Source organism: Oryza glaberrima, chromosome 7, assembly GCF_000147395.1.
Source record: "Oryza glaberrima chromosome 7, OglaRS2, whole genome shotgun sequence".
Lineage (NCBI taxonomy): Eukaryota > Viridiplantae > Streptophyta > Magnoliopsida > Poales > Poaceae > Oryza > Oryza glaberrima.
This window is the reverse complement of record NC_068332.1, coordinates 17,938,241-17,960,247: the sequence shown is the minus strand read 5'-3', so window position 1 is coordinate 17,960,247 and position 22,007 is coordinate 17,938,241. Positions and strand designations below refer to the sequence as shown.

The following is a 22,007-nucleotide window of genomic DNA, read 5'->3' as shown; positions in this document are numbered from 1 at the left end:
TAATGCCTACAAATATTAAAAGCTTGGCTCATGTTTACGACATTCCACAAAATATTTACAAATTAGTTCCATATATTGCACGCTGCTATAAAGTTACTGAATTCAGATATTGAACCACGTGTCTTAATATTACTTTATTTAAAAGCCGTGGGAATGGCTGAGAGTTAGCCATGCCACGTCATTGATTTTTTAGAAAACACCTCCCTTTGCTGTTAATCACGGTTAGGTTTGGGTAATGTCATCCGCTCGATTGCAGGGTTAAGGTCGATCCGGCCGTTCATGTGGCTGCTCTTCCTGAGCCATAGGATCGGCGGAAGCATATTGGACGGTCTAGATCATTTTTTAGCAGATGAAGAGACAAAACCCTAGCCGCGCTCCTCTCTCATGCGCGTGGCCTCGCCCTCCTCTCACGCGCGCCGCCTCACCCTCCTCGGATACTCCTCCGCTCGCTTTGCGCCATAGCCGCCACCGACGCCTTCCTCCCTAAGTCCTCCCCCTCCTCCTCCGCCCCATTCCTCCTCCTCCTCTCCCCGTCCACGCCGTGCCTCCACATCCGCTCCACCCGCCGCCACTCACTCGCGCAGCTCGCTGCATCCGACTCCTTCCAATCCTCTTCATCGTCCGCCGCCGCGCTTGACTTCGCTGAGCCCAGCGCCGCCGATGAGTCCGATGTACTGGAGGAGTCTGACCAGGAGGAGGGGTACGCGCCGGAGGCCGAGGAGGCGGCGGATGAGATGATGAGGAGGAGGAAGCCGTCGAGGCCTCCGCGGAAGTTGCGGAGGAGCCTAAGGACGTAGAGGAGGTCGGCGAGTACGTGGAGCCGCCTGCGGAGGCCAAGGTATACGTTGGGAACCTACCCTACAACATCGACAGCGAGCGCCTCGCCCAACTCTTCGAACAGGAAGGCGTCGTCGAGGTCTCCGAAGTGCGACCCTCTCCATTCTCCGCTCTCTTTCAATTGCAAAACTAAATTGACCCACACAAAGGTTGCAGCCGGTGGACTCCTGTGCAAAACTGCAAATGCACTACTTTTATTTTTCATTTACCTGCTTGGTCACTTGCTCTGTTGAAACTTGTGTGTGCAATATGCACTTCATATTCTGTACGTAGTTCCAATGGAGGATGCATTGCATGCTGCCACAAAGAAAAACTGAGCAAATTCAGCTTAATTTCAGTTATTATATATCATTTTAATTTCCATATCATGCTATCATGGTTCTTATAATTTGTTATTTTACTAATTATCATACTTTCTTACCTCGATGCGATGTTTGTTTCGTTTGTGCAGGTCAATCAGTGACTAAATGGACGCAGTTTTATATTGACCCCTCATCATCCCAGAAATAGCATACAATCTAGATGATATTGTTGGCTTGGATAAGTTAATTAAGTTTGTCAGTATTTAAATAGCTAAATGGTTTATCCCTCTGTCTGAACAAATTTATAAATTCTATGGTTCTTTTTTTTCCTTGCCAAGTAATGCAAATCAACAATGACTTCAATGTCTTATCTTTTTATGATGATCATTTTCTACTTATTTGATGCCCCTCTTATATTTTGATTATGCTGTTGATTTCCAGCAGACAAGCTTCATGCTCTGTCACTAACGGCGAGGACAGATGATTGTCCCGTAATGCTTGAGGTAATCATAGGATATAATTGTGCTATTCTTTTAACTGTCATTCTGAAGCAAGCTCTATAATTCTGTGAATCATATTGTAGCACCTAGAATAATCTAACACCATAAATTTCAAATTAAGGTACATCTAACCAAAAAAATATTATGTTTTGCTTAATTCAATATATATTTGATGTTATCCAAAGCTTCACTAGACCAATACTATATTTTAATGTTGTTTTTAACTAAGTCAGTTCAAGTCCTGTGCAATAATCTATTATTCTTTCTTCTATCACCATTTTCTTCATCTGCTCCTAATCTTTAGTGCCACAATTGATTCTGGAGCTTAGTTTTCTTTCTAGGGTGTTTAAATGCTAAACACATCCAAGTGACCCCAAAGGATCAATGCATGGATTACCCATATGAACTTCTACCCCTAACAAATAGCATCCTTAACATGAATAGTATATATAATTATAGTCTTAGTTTCACTGCACTATGACTTAGTTAAATTGTATGCATCTCACCTATATTGTCTCTCATTTTTCCCTTTTATAAGACAACTTCCTATTTTGATCATTCTTATTAATCTGAACGAAACCAGTTCATTACAAAAACGATGACAAGCTTTTAAATATATGCTACATACAAACTCATAATCACACCTATCCATTTGTATGCATCTCACATATATTGTCTCTCCTTTTTTCCTTTTTTCCTTTTATAAGATAATGACAATATTGTTGTTACATGTTGATCTAGAAAACTCAATCTGTTGTTTATTTTACTTCCTGTCAGATTGTGTTTTCACGATCAATGAAATTTTCATGATTTGATTCCCTTTATGATCATGCTTACCTATGTACTCCTAATCTCAAGGTGAGCACAAAAAACCCGTTTTGTTGTGTCCACCATATACCAGTTTGTATGCAGATTCCAGACTTTCAGTCTAGAATTTGTATATCCTTTTGAACAGGTAAGCATAATCCATGATTTGATGATTATTTCAAATTTATTACTGATTTTTTATTTACCTAGCTCTAGCTTACGTTTTTTTAATGGTTTAGGGCTAACAATCTAACTGTCTTTGTAACTTTATATATTGCTGAACATTTAGTGTAACCCAGCTTTCCCATATGCATCGATTTGGAAAAAAAAAGTTGCTCACTTAGGATCTTCAAAAATTTATATGTTACATATTATTTTCAACTAACAATTATTTGTAGATAACCTTGGCTTATTGATTGCTTTTACAACATTTTACCTCCAGGGAATGTAAAATTAGAAATGGCATGCTTCTTTGTTACCTTCTCCTATGATCATGTTCAGCTGATTTGCTGCCCTCCTCCCTTTTCCCCTTCTACTTTGAATAGCTGAAACTCAAGCTCTCTTCGACTAACAATGAAGACAGATAATTGACCTATGCTTAAGATAATCATATACTATCATCACCATGCTGTTGTATTTGGCTAAAATACCAGGAACAAGCTCCATAGCTTATTGAATTATATTATGATAACTACATTAGTCTGTAAGTCAAGATATAATTCCAAGATATGATGCATCTAGCCAAAAATTATTCGAATATAGTTGCAGCCTCTTATTCTTATGCGCGCGCTACGCTGCGGGCGATTATTGCTAGTTAGTTCTATACGGTGGCGGAACTTCACAAAAGCAAACAGGAGTGAAAAATGAGTACTTCAGTAAAAAAAAATAAAAAAAGAGAGACAAAAGCCATTGCAATGAAGGCAAGTCACGGTAATATGAACCTTCAAATTTATTTTTGCAGCAAGGTGTTGAAAATTCTCTCCCTTCATATCAACATGTTCTCTCATGACTCTTAATTACACAGCAACATCATCCTATAGCCTTGATTTCTTCTTCACGATTCTTACACAGCAACGTCGTCATCCTGCAGCCTTGACTTCTTCTTTATGAAGCTATAACAATTATATATGTGAATATATAGCAGGTTTCTTTTGTTGTAAGAGAAGCATTGGACCTACAACAGCCATCTAAAAACCATGATATTTTTCATGCTCTAACTGAAAAGATCTACTAAAATCTACACAATTTATATATGTGAATATATACCAGGAAATCTGGAAAAAGAAAGTATATATGATGAAAATATGATGTTCATCAAATAGCAGAGATGATGTTCAGATATTACCTCCTAGCTCAGATCTAATGCTGGATCATAAATTATGGCAGCGCATAAGACATTGTTGTTCATGGCTGGATCAGTTATTTTTAATTTCTTCATAATTAAGACATGCATATGCAGCTATTCAGTTATGTTTATGCCATAGTCCATTGCAAAGGAAAGAAAATTTTAATGGCCATGCTACTGAGGTATACTTTTAGCAGAAAATGGACCATCAGTATTGATATTATATGGAGGAAAAAGAAGTGCGCTGAGTAAAAAATGAGCTCATTATTGCCCATCTTTACTATCCAAATGCACTATCTCATTCTCATATAAAGCAGAAACAGATATCCATTTGATCTGATCAACCCGATGAGATTCTCAACAGTTTGAATTGAACACGTAGAATATATTCACCGATGGTGTGCACAAATTTTACCCCCAAAAGGCAAGAAGCGTGCGGACCAATCGGTCAGGCATATGCACAACACTGCTAAGTCACAGATCCAATCAATTACAGAGTACAGACCAAAACTCTGTGGGTTCTGGTTATTAGTTGTGCTAATTAATTACTAGCAGGCATCGAAGCATGCATGTAGTGTTTCCTTTGCTCCCATGCTAGTCCTTGTCCTCGTATGCATGTAGATTGATCTCATGCATATGCCTGTATATTGCGCAGCTGCATATGCCGCAACTGTTCGAACAGCCGTGCCCACGGTCATCGGCGGATGTGACGTGTTTTCTGTAGCGTAGATTTGTTTACCTGTGCTTTGTGAAAAGTTGTTGTGGTTTGGGAATCGTTACCAGAATCAGCTTATGTGGCAGATGGATGACCTAAGTAGTCAAGAAACGAATCTGTGTGATTCGGGATGTCTACGGGCATCATAGACTAGGCCTTCCGAGTGGAAGCGGATTGTTGTGCTGCTGGGCAGCTGGGCTCTAGGAGTCCCAGAAAATGAAAAAGGCTCTGGGAGCCGACTAATCAAGTGAAATGGCTCTGGGAGCCGAGAAGTAATGATCTGACCCGGGAGGTCGGTACATTACCTAATAAGTTGTTGAAAAACATCTCTTAAAGTCGAATCGAGACGCAAGTCTCTTTTCGGCCCAAACTTAGAAAGAAGTAAACCACTTAGTGATTTCAAAACAAAGGATTTGTAAAACAACCTTGCCTCTCTTCCAAGCTTGCATCAAACACCTAAATTCCCGTGACTTGCTGAGTACGAAAGTACTCACCCTTGCTCTATATAAATATATATAGTTCCTCTACCTTGAAGTGAAGATGAAGTGGAGTGAAGATTAGGGTTTCGTCCTTGTTCCCAGCCGTCGCCTGTGGTGTTGGGTGTTAGTTCGTTGGTTCCGCCGCTGCCGCTGCCGTTGGTGTTTCCTCGTCCGTGTCATCGGTTGTATTCTCAGGCTGTCCTGAGTTGCAACCTAAGTTAAGGTAAATAAGTCCTCTATTAAATTTAAGGATTGCAATGATTCATATTTGTCACCGTGGGTACCAGCGCTATGTCCTGGGACTGGTACTGTAATCGCGGTTTTATAGGAAGCGGTTCGCGCCGTTTTTCCTACGACACGCTCCTATCAGGTGCCGTTGTACTGCGGTGCTAGATTGGGGTGTGACAGCACGACAATGCCCTTAGGAGGGGAATGGCATTTAAGCGCCATTTGATTGTCAGTATGCCCGAGGCCGTCCTAGGTTTTCACCCGCCGTTCACCACCTGCCAATCTACCGCTGAAAACTCCATTGCTCCACCGCCATCAAAACCTCCGCCGGTGTGTGGGCATACTGCACCGGCGCCCCCCACCAGCCATTCTCTGCATGCAGCCACCTCACCGGGCTTCACCTCCGTCGACATCACCTCCCGCTGTGCATCCATCGCGCGCCGGCCGTCCTCAACGCCGCCGGCCATGCCTACTCGCGCTGCACGGCTGCCAGCCGCAACTCCTTCGGCAAGCCGGTGCTACCTCCACCATCACGAGCTGTCGGCCGAGCCTCGACCTCGCCGGCCAACCGCAGCCACCAGCGCACGCGCATGGCGCCACCTCCGCCGCTGACGCGGCCTCCTATCCCCCTCTCCCCACCGCCGGCGCGGTCTCCAGTGCCTCCACGCCGTCGCATCATCGCCGCCAGCCACTTCCTCCGTCGCCCACAGCGCCGGCTGTCGCATCCATAGGAGCTCCCGCCGCCGCGTGTCGTCGACCAGCCAGATCCAGCCGATGCGGAGACAGACCTCGCCCGCCGCCGACCCCGCCTCCGGCCGCCTCCCTGCTAGATCTAGGCGTGGATTTGGTGTTATAAAGATTCAAAAAATAGAATGTTGTAGTCGGATCGTAGATTAGATAAGTAGTTATAAGAAAAAACATTTTAAAGATTGCTATATATTTGTATTGTTGGAGCAAAAGATAGAGCAGTGGTACTAGTACATTAGTTGTTAGTAGTACACATGGATTGGTTCACCGATCAGGGTCGTCATTCTCCCAAATCCTCAAGATTTTTCGAAATTAGTTGAGGGAAAAAGGAAAGGAGATCAAGGGGATTTGGTTTCCGTGATCAATTTTTAGAGGATAAGCAATAGAGAGGCCGGATCGAGTCGGATTGCCTGGAGATGGGGTCGGGTGCTATAAGAGCATCTCCAACAGGTTCTCCATCAAACTCTCCAAGTTAAATTTTAGCAACTTCAGCAGAAAATAGCACTCCAACAGACTCTCTACTCAAATGGCAAAGTTAAATGACTGGCCAAACTCCTCCCCCAACTGGCCAAATTTGGCCATCCAAACAGACTAGCCAAATGTGGGCCCCACCATCTCTCTCCTCTCTCACCCATCCTCCCTCTTTCTCTCCGTACCCGTGCGGCCGTGCCGCCGTCGCGCCTTCGTCGTCCCCAAGCCGCCGCCCCCAGACCGCCGCCGCGCCGGCCGCCGTCGCCCCTAGGCCGCCGCCGCCCTTTGCGCCGCCTCCGCCGCGCGCCGTCCCACCGCCACTCGCCGCTACGGGAGGCTTAGACGGCGCCTGCCCCGCCGCGCAGCCGTCGCCCTCCGCCCACCCCGTCGTTCGCCGCAGCCGCGGCCTTCGCTCGCGCAGCCGTCGCGCAGCCTCCGCCCGGCCCGCCGCAGCTCGGCGCCTCCGCTCGTCGCAACCGCGGCATTCGCTCGCCGCGGCCGTCGCGCCGCCTCCGCTCGCCCCGCCGTGGCCTTTGCTCGCCATAGCCGCCGGCTTTCGCTCGCCTTCGCCTGCCCCGCCGGTCGCCGCAGTCGTCGCCCCGCCTCAGCTCGCCCCGCCGCTCGCCGCCCGTCAGCACGCAAGTCGTCGTCACCGTTGCCGTCGCCGTTCGCCGTCGCCGCACCGAGGTAGGTGCGCCAGTAGGGAAGGGGAAGTAGTACTGGAGGGAGAAGGGAGATGTAGTATGGCCTTGGGTGGGGAAAAAAAAGATGGAAGAAGGTATGTTGAGGCTGACATATGGGTCCCATTTATCATTGACTTGTAATGGAGATGATAGATGGAGAGGCTGTTCGAGTAAACAAGAGTTTGACTTGCCAAATTAGATGGAGAGTTGGCCAAATAGACATTTGGAGAGTCAAAATTGGAGAGGCTGTTGGAAATGCTCTGAGGACTCCATCCCGATCTTAAAGACGACACATTGTGGGTGTGGGGCCCAAACGCCAGAGAGAGGAGGGGCTGAGGGAAGCCGATTGGACTTTTGGGAGGGAGAGGAGGCGACTAGGTCGGTTGGAGGAGGGACAAAAGCATACTTTTCCAATTCTGACCCGAAAGGAGAGGGAGTTTTAATTACTTCTCTAATTAAATTAATCCTCAAAATGATCTTCTAAAGTTTGAAAAATACTTCTAGTGCTCAAATAATTTCAAGAAAATTTCTGAAAATACTTGGACACAAAGTATTTACTTTGATAAAATTTTATTTAGCTCAATTTGATGATTAATTTTTATTTTAAATAATCATTGAAATCAATAGCATGTTGTAATCACATCTATTAACTTATTAAAGGAATAGAAAAAGGAGCCTCCACGTTCGCTCTCACGGCCTACAAATTCTCATATTAATCGGAGAAAAAGAAAAAACAGAGTCTATATAGAAATACAATTTAGAACTAGTTGAAATTTGGAATTAAAAAATAAGGAATATTGGAAGAGAAGATTAGAGTCCATATAGAAATACAATTGAGAAGCAATAGAAATTAGAAATTAAAAATAAGGAATATTAGAAGTAGAGTATAGAGTCCATATAGAAATATAATTAAGAAATAATAGAAATTCGGAATTAAAAATATAAGGAATATTGGAAGAGGAGACTAGAGTCTATATAGAAATACAATTAAGAAATAATAGAAATTCAGAATTAATATAGAGTCCATATAAGAATTTAAAACTAACTAAAATTTAGAATAAACATAATAAAATTAAAAGTAGAGTTTAGAATTCATATAAAAATACAATTTACAAATAACTAAAATTCGAAATTTAAAATTAAAGAATATTGAAAGATGAGTTTAAAGTACACATAGAAATACAATTAGAAGTAATAAAAATTCAGAATTAAAAATAAATAATATTGGAAAAAGAGCCTAGAGTCTATATAGAAATACAATTTACAGATAACGAAAATTCAAAATTAAAAAAAATCGAAAGACGAGTATAGAATCCATATAGGAATATAATCTACAAATAACTAAAATTTGATATTACAAATAATTAATAACTAATACGTATATAAAATACAATATGAATATTATACATTAGTAGTTTCGTAAAGGTAGTACAAAATTTAAAATTATGTTGTGAATTTAATATATTTAAATAATACATTGAGAAAATATATATGTTATTATACGAGAGAAAATATAATAATGCTGGCCCGCGCAACCATGCTAGTTTCAATTGAAAACATATACTACATCCGTCAAAAAAAAAAGCCAACCTTAGAAGGAGAGAGGTCTGTCCATATTGGCTTTTTTTTTTGGGGGGGGGGGGGGGGGGGGGGACGGAAGGAGTAAGGGGAAAAAAATACAAATTCATAGGTCACCTATCTTTAAAAAACTGACACCAGTTCATGAATAAATTTATTTTCATTATAACGAGTTGAGCTGAAATTCCGTACATTACACTATATGATAGTTCAATGATTATATCATATTTGGACATATAAGTTGTTTTCTCCAAAAGAAAAAAAAAAGATATTTGGTGAAGACTCATCAACTCGGCGTCCTCGGAAGAGTCGAGAGACTCAAGAAGACTCAACTACTCAAGGCCTCAAGGGCGCGGGCTTGCCGGCGCCAGATCTGCCGCGGTGGCTGTGCAGCAGCCAGGGCCGAGCCCAGTTAACCGGGACTGTCTTCGTCAGTTGGCCTGCCTTCGCCCCTGCTCCGCCGCCCTCTCCGGACCTTATCGATCATTCGATCACCATCCTCCGGTTCGATCCTTGTTCGATTTCTGCTACCTCCGTGTTAGGTTCCCGTCCACGATGCTGCCGTAGAGCCTCCACGGCCGTCATCTTGTCGCGGTATCCTCCCGCGCGTGGTCAAACAGAAGGTGCGCCTGCCTCGATAGGGTGGAGGTTGATGCTGCTGGGGTTGACACGGAGGGACCAGGTGGAGACACGACGACGGACTTCCACATGGTGAGGGCGAGGGAGTTGAACAAAAGCGCGGAGAGGTAGTCGACGGAGAGCCGAAGGGATTGGGCTGGTTGGGCCAGTCGAGGCGGCCAGGCCCGCGCATGTAGCTAGCAGGCGGTAAGGCTGTGCTTGGTACGACAGTGGTAGTCAGCCGATCGCGGAGGAGGCCAGTGGCGAGGATGCGGACGAGGCGAAGGACATCGCGATAAGATGACTGCGGCGGAGGCCCTGCGGCGGGGCATAGTGGACGGCGACATCGTCACCACGGCAACGGTGAGGACTCCCCGTCTCGGCGTCCCACCTGACGTCTGCCTCAGCGTTGGCTTCCCAGTGTTAGTGCAAAGCTAGTTCGAGAATATTCAGGGGCTGTTTGGATCAGATTTTTAGTTTTCGGATGTTTGACACTAATTAGAGTATTAAACATAGACTATTAATAAAAACTTATTTCATAACTCTGAACTAATTCACGAGACAAATCTATTGAGATTAATTAATCCATAATTAGCATATGTAATACTACAGTAAATATGTGCTAATTATAGATTAATTAGGCTTAAAAAATTTATCACACGAATTAGCTCTCATTTATGTAAATAGGAAGGTAGCCCGCGCATACGCGTGAGCATGTTGTTTAATCTTGTTTGAAATTTTATTATTATGAATGTTTATGTGTAAATGATATTTTTGAAATATTGTTTTACTCTATTTTAAACGTATGTTCATTAATAACTGTTGGGCGTATTACTTGAACCTGTATATCCTCAAATTTATTAGAAAAAATATGTCCCAATAATAGAGTTAGTTCATATCTATTTATATTGTGTGTGATTTTTTTTAAAATTTTTGGAGTTTCCAAATTTTATATAACATTTTTTGTTTTGTATGCTATAGATGACTTTAGGTAACATTTTAATTTTATTATATATTAATGAAATATATTTTCTATTAAAAATATAACTAATGATACTTCTTCATCTGATCAAAGATAGACTTATATTACTTATATTCCCCCTGTCACATAAATCGAAGGAGGTAAATTTTATCCCAAAACAATAGAAGAATTTATACGTAACCAAGACAGTGATTTTCTAAATATTACCACGATAATCTCCAAAGTACCGTATTATATTTTGACAAATATGTATACTGTAGTGCATGTTCGTTCGGTGTCCGGTTTGTTTTCCACATCTATTGTTTCTAATCACATGAGACACCTTTAGTAATTTGGAGAATACATATGTACATTTAAATTAGTGTTGTATATTTGTCAAGTGTTATTCACACCTAAAATATGATGTGAAATTATTATGATAACATTAATTATTACATGCCAGCTCCATATTTGTGATGTATTTATGGCTATAGATATTAGTAGTTTATTTATTTAAAGGAATACAACCGGATCACAAATTGGATATATAATTTTAAAATAATTTAAAAGATAGAAAACTTAAAAGCATTGATTGGATATTTTATATTTACATTTGTGTAAATTTGAAGATTATTATATTTTTATCTTTAAATTGTAGAAATTTTTTTTAAGGACTGCCCATTTTTTGGGCTTTATCATAAATACGTTTTATGTTATTCCGGCAAACAATATAAGCATTATTATTTTTTTCAACCATATGTAAGTACGGAGTACTTTTTTCGGTCAACAGTTATATATTTCTCATATATCTGTATATAGGAGAAACAATTAATCTAACGGTGTAAAATGAAACAACTAAATTGTGTTGTTTTCATTTTCACAAATGTAAATTTAAATTAGTATTGTATATTTGTCGAGTGATATTTGACACCCTAAAATATGATGTGAAATAAGAAATTATCAAAACATTAATTATTATATATATCAGCCTTGTATGTTAAGATCGAACGAACAAAGATCATTGATGGGATATTTCATATTTATAATATAGATTTAGTTTAACTACGTATATTTACGTAAATTTGTAGAGTAATATATTTATCTTTAAATAGTAGATAATGCTATTTCAAAAGACCATCGATCTTTTTCGAATGATACACTTTTTTTTTGTTTTTTTGTTTTTATAGTAAAGGATTTTGAAAATACTATTTCAAAAGACCACCGTGAGTAGATTTTTCTTTGTTCCGAACTTTCGATGGATAGCGGTTAAGTTTTATTTATTTTTCCAAGTCGTATGTACTTAGGGATTACTTATGTTTTTTTTCTTTTTCTAGCCTAATTGTTATATAGTTCTCCCGTATACGTACATAGAGTAATAAGTTATTAGTTTTTAAAATAAAATATATCTAATGGTTTAAACTATTTGGTTCACCAATTTAATTAAAAATCGGCAGTGATATTTGCCTAAATTTATATAGTAATAGATTTTCTTTAAATATTAGAAAACTCTATTTTAAAGATAATCGATTTTTTATGGTACTACACACGTATGTTTTTTCTTTGTTTTTTTTTACAGTAAGTCCGTGCATAGTTTTTTTCTTTAAATAAACAATAGGTAATATATTCATTGTTTTTTAATTCTTACGTATGTACGTACATATGGAGTACTCGTGTTTTTGTTTTCTTTTTCCGTGAAGTAAGTGTCTTTGTTTTCTTTTTCCGGTGAAGTAAGGTATGAGTTTCTTTTTAAATAAAATACATCTAATGTAAGGTAAGATTCATTGTTTTCTATTCTTACGTATGTACGTTAGTACGTTACCTGTACATACATATATACAGGGATGGATGCATATGTCCGCGCGGGGTACAGGGGAGGACTAAAATCAGTTTAATTTGTTTTCTTTTTCCGGTGAATAGTAAGGTATTAGTTTCTTTTTAAATCAAATACATCTAATTTAATCTAATGGTCTAAATAATCGGGTCCACCGATTTAAGTGAAAATCGACGGTGAGATTAGACATTGCCACGTGGCGGCCTAGGAGCGTTTGTAGAAGTGCCACGTGGCGGCTTGAGAGCGTTTATAGGAAGTTTAATGCATTTTTAGTATATAATAGATTAGTTTTGTAAGTAGTCTATGTTTAATACTCCAAATTAATGTCCAAATATTCAATGTGATATAGACTAAAGTTTAGTCTCTGTATCTAAACACCACCTCAGTCGTTCGTGGTCTAGATTATTATCAGTTACTTTTCTTTAGATAATGTATTATCAGTTAATAGAATAGTAGTTTAGTACCTGCTATCAGTTAGTACTTTGTTTGTAGTCTATGTTATTGTGCAAGTTCAATGGTATGATTTGTAAGCGAGATGCTTGTTCAACCTCAATTTTCATGTTTCAGCTTGCAAAATGAGATAGTTCTGAACATGACCTGTGGTTGGCTGTGCTTCTCCTGCACCTGACAATGGTCATTTCTTCTGGTAGGAGATTTTACCAGATCTATCCTAGTACCATGCATGTACACGGACGCACACAACGCATGCTTGTGCGTAATTCGCGTTCGGCCCAGAGGCGGGACGACGGCGGATGAGGAGGCCAGTGGAATTCTAATTTGCAGGTTAGCTAGGAGCTAACACATGCGTGACAAGAAAACCTCAGAACTCTGACCAAGACCACTAGACCAGGAGGGTGGCGATGCGCCGGCCAATTCCATGGCCCTTGTCCGGAGGAAACGAAGCAACGAGGCGGCGACTGCAATTGGAGATTGGGAAGGAATGGATGGCGTCGGCGGCGGTGACGACGGCTCCGATCGAGAGGAGTGGGTGGTGTTCATGACGTACACATTGTGGATTCACATCCTCTAATATAATGGTATTATCATTACAGAAACTGACGTGTAGAACAATAAAAGAATATGACCCACATATCAATGACTGTAATGATAATAACATTATGGTAGAAGATCCTTACTTGTGCATTGCTAGTTTTCAAAAGAGTAGTACGAATTTAGCTTTCCACGTTCATATTTTATTTAACAGTTATGCCCTTTCATATTTCTATTATTAATAGGTGGTATCCTAAATAAAACTAGATATAAATTTAGATTTCTACTGGCAGAGAACACCGGGACTCTCTTCTAAAAGGCGGCGATGGCGGGATGGAGCGAGGAGTCGTCCGGTGGATGGCGGGCGGCTTACTTCGGTAGTCCGACGGCGCGTGGGTAGGTGCACTCGGCGCAAGCGTCGGGGTGGGCAGTGGCACGGCTCCACTTCCTTGCGGTTGCCTCCGGCCTCCGACGCGGCAGGTGAGCCGTGCCCACCAATCGCTCGACGAAATGCTCTCGCCTCCCTTTCCATTTAACCTTGCCTGTTGGATGGCAGGTTTTGCGTGGGCTGAGGATCGACCATTCCGAATGCTCAGACGTGAAGGTGAATTGGACTCCGACGGGCGGGCTGGCGGTGGCGGCGGCTGAGGCCACGGCTCTCCCTGACATGACGAACGCCGAAAGGCTGAGGTACGCCACGCTCTTTGCGCATCTCATGTTTCGCCAGTGCACCCTTCTTTGTGGGTCAGGGTTGAATGTTGTTGGAATTTCCGGATTTTCCTTGTTCATGCTGGTGAACTGGATCTTTTTCATGGTAAATTGTAGTTAGCAAATTGCAGAGGAAAGAGAAAATAAAAAAAATTCAAACGATGTTACTGCCCTGCTCAAAACAATGGAACACATTATCTTCCACCTCCTGCAGATGTTCGAACTGATTGTTAAGAGATGTGAAGCCAGATGTGGGCAAATTCACTAATCTATGCATCTAGGCAATAAATCAACAGTAATATGCTCGTCAGAAGAAACAATTCAACATTTATTTTTTGACCGTCCCTTAGTTAGATTCACTTGGAATGTTGTGATTTGTGCTTTTGGTATGAATCAGATTAAAGACTTGAGACATGCTTTAAGTTCCTGGATTCAACCTTGTGACAAATTACAAAACAACTAATGCTAGTTGGTGTGGCTGCTATAATTTGGGCCATTTGGAAAGCAAGAAATAAGGCTTGTTTTGATCAAATCTTACCAAATAACCCAACTGACATTATATATAATGCTTGTTCCTTTTTGTCGGATTGGGCTGTTTTGCAGAATTCGGGGGAAAGACAAGGAAGGTTGCAATGGGGAGCACAACTGCTAAAACAAGTGGCAAATGAGGTCTTCAACTCGCAGTTCGGATGGCGCATCAGGCAAAGAAGATTAGCTGGTAGTTGAGGACGCAATGGTGAATTGGAGAGAAATGAGATGAGTTGTGGAGAGATAGCTTAAACTCTAAGGCCTGTGCTAGCTTAACCGCCATCCATGATGGAAATCCAACTCCCATGTAGCACTGAATTTTCAGTTCTTCAAGATTTGTATTTGGTTTTAAGCCAGCAAGAGTTCTCATGAAACCATCAGCTTCGGCTAATGGTTTGCATGCTGTCAACCCCCATCTGAATACCAACTTCTTTAAGTGCCTTTTTTTGAATAATTCAGCATCACTCACTACATCTGTGCTTGCTACTTTGTCCAGATTTCCAATACATAGTTGTCCACTGATTTCATTCAGGTTCTTTAGTTCTGTTATTTTGTGCCCATCCATTCTACCAACAAGAAATTCATCTAACCCTTGGAGATTAGTAAGCTTCCCTATCTTGTATATCAAGGAAACCGTGTGAGCTTCTGCATATAAGAACCGGAGGTTCACTAACTCATTTATAGCTCTAGGTAACTCCTTGAACCGACATCCTCGTAATCCAAGAACTTGTAGTAGGTGCAGCTTACAGAGGGAGTCTGGAAGTACTGTCATCCCAGTAAAGGAGAGATCCAGAAACCTTAGGTGTGTGAATTTGTAAATGAAATCAGGAACCTTCTCCAATTTAGCTTCACTGTAAGAGAAATCTAATACTCGCAGGCCACTTAGGTGTGACAGAATATTAGCAAATGCTTCGTGTGGTTTGATTGTTTTGCGACCATCAAAAAGCAAAATGGTCCGCAACTTGTTGTCCTTTCTCAAGTCTAGGTGCACATTAAAATCAGGAAAACTGATGGCTAGGTGGCGGTAATCTTGGAGCCGTCTTTTCTGTTCTCCCAACTCACTAGCAGCATGGCATTCTTTTCCAACAATGGAACATAATGGCTTTCTAATCATATCAGGCATGATGTACCTATTTTTCCAGATTGTGGGCTGAAAGAATGATCGGCGGAAAAGCTCATCAAACCATTCCTTTTCCATTTCTTTCATCCCAATCCCGTCATGTTGTTGCATGAAACTAGCTATCCACATGTGAATCAACATATTCTTTTCAAACAAATAACCAGATGGGAATATTGAACAATAGCACAAACACTTTCTAAGATGATCACATAGATGCTCACACATAATTGCCACTGAAGGTAGCGCAACATTGTCTTCATCTTCAGAAAAGAGCCACCAGGGACTCGAGGAAATTTTTTGCCAATGCGCCTTATCTAATCTTTGTCTCAGAAGCCTTCCAATTGCTTCTGCCAGCAAAGGCAATCCATGCAAGTTTTGGAGCACCTTTTTACCAATTGACTCGAGGGAAGCTCTTTTCTGATTCCCAAATGCATGGTGCTCAAATACTCTCCAGAGCACTGGAGATGGCAGGTAACCCATTGGAACCTGAGCTGTCGCTCCCAAACTATTTGCAACTTCTTTCGATTGACATACTAGCAATACAACACTGCCATTTGCTCCTCTTGCCAGTGTCGACCTTAGGGAATCCCATTGGCTGTGCAGATTATGCTGCACATCATCTAGGACTAGGAAGAACTTCTTGTTTCGTACGACATCAATCAAACTGCTTTCTGATGAAACCGACTTTCTTTGCAGATTTTCCTCTTGCTCCGACGCAAAAGACTCGATGATATCTTGTTCGAGACCCGTTCGACTGCAGCTACGAGAGGTAAACACCCATCCCCTCAACAGGAAAGCCTCCTTGACGTTTGGATCACTGTAAATCAGCTGAGCAAGAGTGGTTTTGCCCACACCAGCTGCTCCCACAACTGATATGACAGAAACACCAGAGCAGGATTCAGCTCCATCCTGAGGATACGGCGGTGCGCCGGGGCGTAAAATCATCTTCAGAAGCTGCTGCTGCTCCTCGTCCCGGCCGATGACCGCCGGCGGGGTGGCTGGCACCGGAAGGACCGATCGCATCGCCCCCACGTCGTCGTCGGCCAGTTTCAGTATGTCGTGGAAGCCGGTCGCGTCGGTGGTGATCCTGTTCAGCTTGGCCAGGACGTTCTTGAGCCTCTGGAGATCCCCATCGGAGAGGACGAGGTTCCTGAGGAACCTGAGCGCGAGGGACGTGGCGGAGCCGACCTTGCCCCTGGCCCTGAGCGCCGCCCGGATCCTCCGCGTCTCGAGGTCGTCGAGCAGGTCCTCGGCCTCGGCGACGGCGTCCTTGAACTGCTGCAGCCACGCGGCGAAGCTGGCCCTGGAGATGGCCCTGCGCTCGGTCGCCTCGACGAGGATCCTGATCCGGGGGAGCGCGGCCTCCACGCCGTACAGCATGTCGCCGGCGGCGGCCCGGAGGGCGGCGTGGTGCTCCATGGCGGACCGCACCTTCGCCACCAAGTTGGAGATCACGGCGCCGGCGAACCACCCGCCGACCGTCAGCTCCGGCCCGACCATTCCTCGAGTAGCTCTCGGTGGTCGAAGTGGGCAGTTGACCAAAGCAGGCAGCCGCGACGCAGTGGATGCGAGATTTTTGACAATAAGCCACTAAATACGCGCGCCTTTGCAAACTTACCATTCAATCCGCGTGCCTTCTCTAAGAGCAGGTACAATAGTAGGTTTTAAAGGGATAAATGAGAAGAGAGAAGAGTAGCGGGCTATAGATTTATAGCCAGCTGTAGCACGGACTCCAAGACGCAGTGTGTGTATGATAGATGGGACCAGGTATTAATAGTGTAGCATGTAACTATTGTATGAATAAGCTATTAGATTGGATATAGATGAATTGGAGCTAGTAGTTGGCTATACTATTAAACTTACTCTAATACACCACTAGGAGTGCGATTTCATACCGCTTTCTCTCCTTCCCGTCACTTTTTTTTTTCTTTTTCGTTTTCTGTTTTTCTCTTCTTTTTTGGGACAGTTTTACCCCTGGTCTCACCTGCCAGGTAAAAGAGATAGGGGGATCGAGAGAAGGGGATCGGGAACGGGGAGGCAGAGCGTCCTGTCGCGCGCCGGCTGCCGTGAGTCTGTCTGCTGCTGTAAGCAAAATTTTATCGCCGGAGAGAACAAAATGGCATCCTGCTGCCCTGCTGTTCCTCTTCTCTGAGCAGGATAGTGGCATATAACTGTTGCATATATTGTTGCATGTATTGTATATATGTGTATACATGAACTGTTGCTCCGGATGCCAAAATTTTGACAGCTTGTAAGCAAAATTTTGACAGCATGTACCCTAAATTTTGGCAACATGTACCTTGCAATTTGTACAGCATTTGACAAGTCAAGAAAGTACCCATAATTTGGTCACAGATAAAAAAATGGCAGCATGTACCCATAATGCATATATAACCATTTGAGAACTAACAAGTTCAATAGCAAACTTAAGAACATCATCCAGATTACATAACCATTTGACAAGTTCAGAGAACAAAATGAAACCAACCAGCTGTGTCCCATGTTTCACATTACAAAAGCATCCACAACACTAAATATTATATTTAGAAAAGCATTCATTTTTTCTCTTTCTTTGGAGTGATCTTCCTTGCAGCTCTAGTAGGCCTCGAAGGGGTTGCCATTTGACTCAATCCTTCTCCAACAACATTAGTCAATGCCAATTGCCTTCAATGAACTGAGTGTTAGTAAAATTTCGAGAATCAATCATACCATTGAACTAAAGAAAAATCATACCTTCTAGTGACAGGCCCAGGACTCGCATTGCTGGAATCATTGATTGCATCTTTTAGGTGTGCTAGAACCCACTGCATCACTAGTTGAACCTAGTGGTCTTCCTTGTTTGGCACGACTTTTCCTAAAAAAATGTAAAACAAGTTAAATGATTTATAAAGATTAATGTACAATATGCTAGAAGAAGTAAATGTATGTGGCTACCTTTTTTTTCTTGGTACCATTTAATGGACATTTTGAGGATGTTTGTCTATGGCCCATGTTAAGACACTTCTTACATTGAACCTGCCACTTTCCTTTGGTCCTAGGCTTGCTTCCTTTCTTAAGGCACCCAACTATCCTATTCTTTCTTTGCCTCCCTACGTCCCTCTTAGTGAGAGGTGGCAGCAACTTGAAACCAATATTGACTTTTGGCCATTGGGACTTATCTGGAAGTGGATGAATAACACCTGCATATGCCAGCTTATACTTTTCCACTGAATAGCAAGGATCCAGGTAATCAGCCATTCTTGGGTTTCTAGCTGATATTATGAGAGCTAATGCATGTGGGCATGGTTTGCCAGAAACTTGCCACTCTCTACAAGTGCATGTATGTTCTGTAAGATTGACAGCATGCCTACTAATATCATGTTCAAGAGTAATCTCAGTCACTTCTGCTAGGTCCCTATTACCTTGCACTACCTTCAAGTGACCCAAATCTCTAGTCATTGCATTCAGTTGACGAACTACAATAGGGAGCATAACACCATCTAGTTGCTCACCTATTTTCCTCCGTCTCGCAAATAGATCCATTGTCTTTGCTCTGATGCCATCTGCGAGATCTGCAATAGGACGATCCTTCATATCCTTGATCCATTTGTTCCATGACTCTGCCAGATTGTTGGTGATGAAGTCACATTTTATCTTTTCTGAGAACTTACTCCTCATCCAAAGTAGGTTGTGATAAGTTTCTAGATATGGCTTCACATCTGAATTTGCCTCATGAATTTTATTCATGTAATACTCATATTTATCTGTCATGTAAGACCTAGCTACAGGGTACATGTTCCCAAACACTGGACCATGAAATTTCTTGATGAAATTCTGCATCAAGTGCAAAAAGCATTCTCTATGCTCTGCTGTACTAAATACACTTTTCACAGCATTCTCTAGCCCCTTACAAGCATCCGAGCTGATTGCTAAGTGTGACTGTTTTCCAATGGCCTTATGAAGCTGTTGCATAAACCAAGTCCAATTGTCAGTGGTCTCACTTTGAAAAAAACCAAATGCAACCGGAAACATCCAGTTGTGTCCATCTATGGATATAGCAGAAGCTAGCTGACCATTCCAACTCCCATTAAGGGCTGTGGAGTCTATATTCAAGTATGGCCGGCATCCATTTATGAAACCATCAATCGAAGGTTTAAATGCACAAAAAAATCTATGAAAATAAACCCCATCAGTATTCTCTTGTACATCTATCTCCACAACACTTCCAGGCATTTTCAGCTCAACCTCAGCCTTGAAGTTAAACAAGTATGCAAAACTCTCTTCCCATGTACCAAAAATTTTATCTTTAGCCATGACCATACCTCTGTACACAGTATGGTATCCTAAAGTGACATTGTACTTGGTTTGTAAGTCCTCCATCAACTTCTTTGCACCAATATTTGGATCCTTTTTTAGAAAAGGAATTGTCTTCTCTGCCACCCACTTATAACTTGCCATTTTGGTCTTTACTCTCCCGGTTGATGCACAAGTATGGGAAAATTTGTTCAAGGTAACCTGCAACATACAAAACAAAAAGGGAATAACCATGAGACAACTCATACAGACAAACCAATATTTGAAATATGACACATTGTTTAGTTAGTTGTTAGTACCCTCACGGATTTTTCATTATGCATCAGCCTAGCCACGATAGCCCATGGGCATTCATCAGCTGTGCAAAAGCCCCTAAACCTTTCTTTATCAGACTTCTCTGTCCCAAGCTGAAATTGTCCCTTTATAGCGTGTTGCCTCACAGCTGACCTAAATTCATTCATGCTTACATATGAGCTTCCAACTTCCATTGGAGGATCATCTTTGTCATAGAAAATTTCAGATTCACCAGGTATTACATCATTAACAGCAATCTCTGCCTCGTTAAGGTTCAAATCCCCTTCAGTATGAGCTAAACCTGGTGTAGGCACTGAATTCCTTTGCCTCTCAGCCTCAAGTCTATCTTGCTTGGCTCTCTCATCCTCAGCTCTAAGTCCAACAAATGTATACATTTCATCTTCCTCCATCAAAGGCATAGAAGAACCAAGTTGATGTTGTGGAATTGGTTCTATCTCCAATGCATCCCAATCAATAGCAAGCTGAGGAACTTGGTTATGTGGAATTGGAGCTATCTCTAGACTATCCCAATCAATACAACTGCTGCATTCTTGAACATCACCTTGCCTGTCTGTCACAACTTCACCCATTGCTACCTCATTGTCCTCTGAAACTACCGAGTTAGTCATCAACTGAATAGGCTTGTCCGCCGCATCAACAAACAAAATCAACTTTCTATCACTCTTCCTAACAAACATTGCATGGGCTACATCCATATTATCCTTAAACGGTGTTTCCTCACCAGTGCTCATGTCGTAGCCACTTATCACAACATGTTGGCTGCTGCCCCATTTTACCCTTGCTACAAAATCCTTTTCCAAACTCTCCAATGTGCACTGATGATAGTCCACAACCCATTCAAGCCATTTACGCACCACTTCAACACAAGTACCATCATCAAGTTTAGCTGTAAACTGACCGAACTGAATGCACACGCTAAACTCCGCATCATGGTCAGTCCTATCGCATACGAACAAGAAAAATGAGATTAAAAAAAATTAGTTCGCCCGCTAACCAAATCCGTCCTAGTTTTGTTCCTCAGCTCGTTAGTGCAAATAATGGAGATGTGGAGAGTTATAGCATTACCTAGAAGAGAGCTCAGATGGAATCGAGGAGCTTGCCGCTTGCGCCATGATCTCTTGAACCGTGACCCCCTTCCCCCTCTCTATCTTCAAAACCCTAGGTCCCCGAGGGACCGGAGGCCGGCCGGTGGCGGGGCAAGGAGGCTGGCCGATGGCGAGCCAAGGAGGCTAGCCGGCAGCGGCGGGTGGCAAGGCCCGGCGAGAAGGCGGCGCAGCGACGGGACTGGAGGCGGAGCGGCGACAGGACGGGAGCGCACGCGCTCTGCCTCCCTGTTCCCGATCCCCTTCTCTTGATCCCCCTATCTCTTTTACCTGACAGGTGGGACCAGGGGTAAAAATGTCCCAAAAAAGAAGAGAAAAACAGAAAACGAAAAAGAAAAAGAAAAAGTGACGGGAAGGAGAGAAAGTGGTATGAAATCAAGAAATTTGCACTCCTAGTGGTGTATTAGAGAAGGCACACGGATTGAATGGTAAGTTTGCAAAGGCGCGCGTATTTAGTGGCTTATTGTCAAAAATCTTGATGGATGCTATGGTTGGATTCAGTGGGCACCATGGTTTGGATTTTTCGCCTTCAATACCATTTTTTTTCCCACGATCGAGCCCGTACCGACTGGGTGCAAAACCATGAGCGGGTCCGAGTTTTTCTTTTCGATTTTACTCTCTAGTCTCTACGCTCCAAATAGTGGCGGAGCCGAAGATTACTGATTTCTACAGAATTTATAAATAAACATGATTTTGGAGATAGGACTAGGGTTCCAGTCTTATATGTTCTAGGCCTGCCTCCATCCCTAGTTCTCCAAAATACTTCATCCCTCTCATAGTACGAGAGATTTTGTGCTTTTTCGTTTTTCTGAAAATATAAGAAACTTTGCTAAACGTTTACTAACTTT

General features: G+C 42.3%; 1 protein-coding gene and 1 long non-coding RNA gene across 2 annotated transcripts; one reads left to right on the top strand and one right to left on the bottom strand.

Annotated features, from left to right (window-relative positions):
- Positions 1-406: 406 nt before the first annotated feature.
- Positions 407-1,507, top strand: LOC127780529 (uncharacterized). The gene is made up of 2 exons (XR_008018795.1): positions 407-925; positions 1,289-1,507. It is a non-coding gene; the product is annotated as an uncharacterized LOC127780529 (long non-coding RNA).
- A 12,990-nt stretch (positions 1,508-14,497) lies between these two features.
- Positions 14,498-16,948, bottom strand: LOC127780260 (putative disease resistance RPP13-like protein 1). The gene has a single exon (XM_052307185.1). It carries the CDS (start codon positions 16,946-16,948, stop codon positions 14,498-14,500), a length of 2,451 nt encoding a protein of 816 aa, XP_052163145.1.
- Positions 16,949-22,007: the final 5,059 nt, after the last annotated feature.

What these genes read in the sequence shown, in the direction of transcription:
- LOC127780260 (XM_052307185.1), bottom strand. Translation starts at nt 16,948, where the DNA reads ATGGTCGGGCCGGAGCTGACGGTCGGCGGGTGGTTCGCCGGCGCCGTG.